We start from the raw sequence: 1,118 nt of genomic DNA, 5'->3' as shown, positions 1-1,118 counted from the left end.
GTGCCGCTGCAGCAGCTGCTCCACGTGCCTCACCAGCGCCTCGTGACAGAACCGCAGGTGCAGCTGCGGGAGGGGCCTGACGTGAGCGCGGGCGAGGCCCGAGGTGACCCATCGCGCCCGGCCGCGCCCCGGACCCACCTTCTCCTGCAGCATGTGCTTCCGCTGCTGGCGCATGCGCCGCACCAGCTGGGGCAGCTGCGGGATCCCGTTCCCCGCCTCCACCTCCTGCACCGCCGCGTAGAGCAGCGCGAAGGCCCCGGTGCGGCCCACGCCGGAGCTGGGGGTGACGGGGGGGGGGTCACAGCGAGTGAGTGAGCCCGGTCTCCGCACCCCGCCCCACCGCGCCCCCGGCGAGGGCGGCCCGGCCCAGCCCGGCCCTACCTGCAGTGCACGACCACGGGCGTGTGCAGCGGGCGCTGGTGCAGGCAGTGCGCGTGCACCTCCTGGATGAAGCGCAGCAGGTGTTCGGGGCTGTCGGGCAGGCCTCTGGGGGAGGAGGGAGTGCGCATGAGCAAGGGTGGGTGACCCTGACCCTCCCCGCCCCCCCGGACGGGACGCACAGCTCGGGCCACGTCGGGAAGTGCAGGTGCACGAGCGAGCGCGTGAGGCTCTGGTCCCGGAACTGCAGGCTGAGCACGCGCTCCACGTGCGTCTCGGTGGCGCGGACGCTGCTCAGCGCCACGCGCAGCGCGCCGTGCACCACGGGCTGGCCCCGCTCCGTGGGGAAGTAGCGCGCCACCTTTTGCTGCGGAGGAACCGGAGGGTTGAGGCCGGGGGAGCGGGGCATGGGGACCCCCGCCCGCCGCCCGCCCGGCCCCCACCTTCTCCATCTCGGCCTCGGACACCAGCATGACGATGACCGCCACCTTCTGCTCGTGCACCATGAGCCAGAAGTCGGCGGCGGTGCCGGGCAGCGGCGCCTGCGTGGCCACGAGCGGCGGGCAGTAGGGCGACAGGCCCTGCACGCAGCTGGCGTTGATGTAGTCGTCCTTGCCCGAGCGCAGCACCACGCGGTTGCCGTCGTAGGGCATCACGTCCTGGTGGCGGTTCTTGAGCGAGTAGCAGCGCGCGATGGCGATGGAGCGGCCGCGCGCGTCCAGCTCCTGCGCCTCCTGCAG

The 1,118-nt window shown here is 73.6% G+C and overlaps 1 protein-coding gene across 1 annotated transcript in view; it reads right to left on the bottom strand.

Annotated features, from left to right (window-relative positions):
* The window catches only part of Ptpn23 (protein tyrosine phosphatase, non-receptor type 23), a 27,157-nt gene that overhangs the window by 715 nt on the left and 25,324 nt on the right, over positions 1 to 1,118 (bottom strand). The window contains exons 21-25 of the mRNA XM_013028067.1: positions 822 to 1,112; positions 561 to 745; positions 382 to 486; positions 139 to 277; positions 5 to 63 (exon numbers count right to left, since the gene is read on the bottom strand). Coding sequence (XP_012883521.1) covers positions 5 to 63; positions 139 to 277; positions 382 to 486; positions 561 to 745; positions 822 to 1,112 — 779 coding nt within the window. The remainder of the gene's footprint in view (positions 1 to 4; positions 64 to 138; positions 278 to 381; positions 487 to 560; positions 746 to 821; positions 1,113 to 1,118) is intronic.

Source organism: Dipodomys ordii, unplaced genomic scaffold (assembly GCF_000151885.1).
Source record: "Dipodomys ordii isolate 6190 unplaced genomic scaffold, Dord_2.0 Scaffold107, whole genome shotgun sequence".
Taxonomy (NCBI): domain Eukaryota; kingdom Metazoa; phylum Chordata; class Mammalia; order Rodentia; family Heteromyidae; genus Dipodomys; species Dipodomys ordii.
This window is presented reverse-complemented; position numbering and strand designations above follow the sequence as displayed.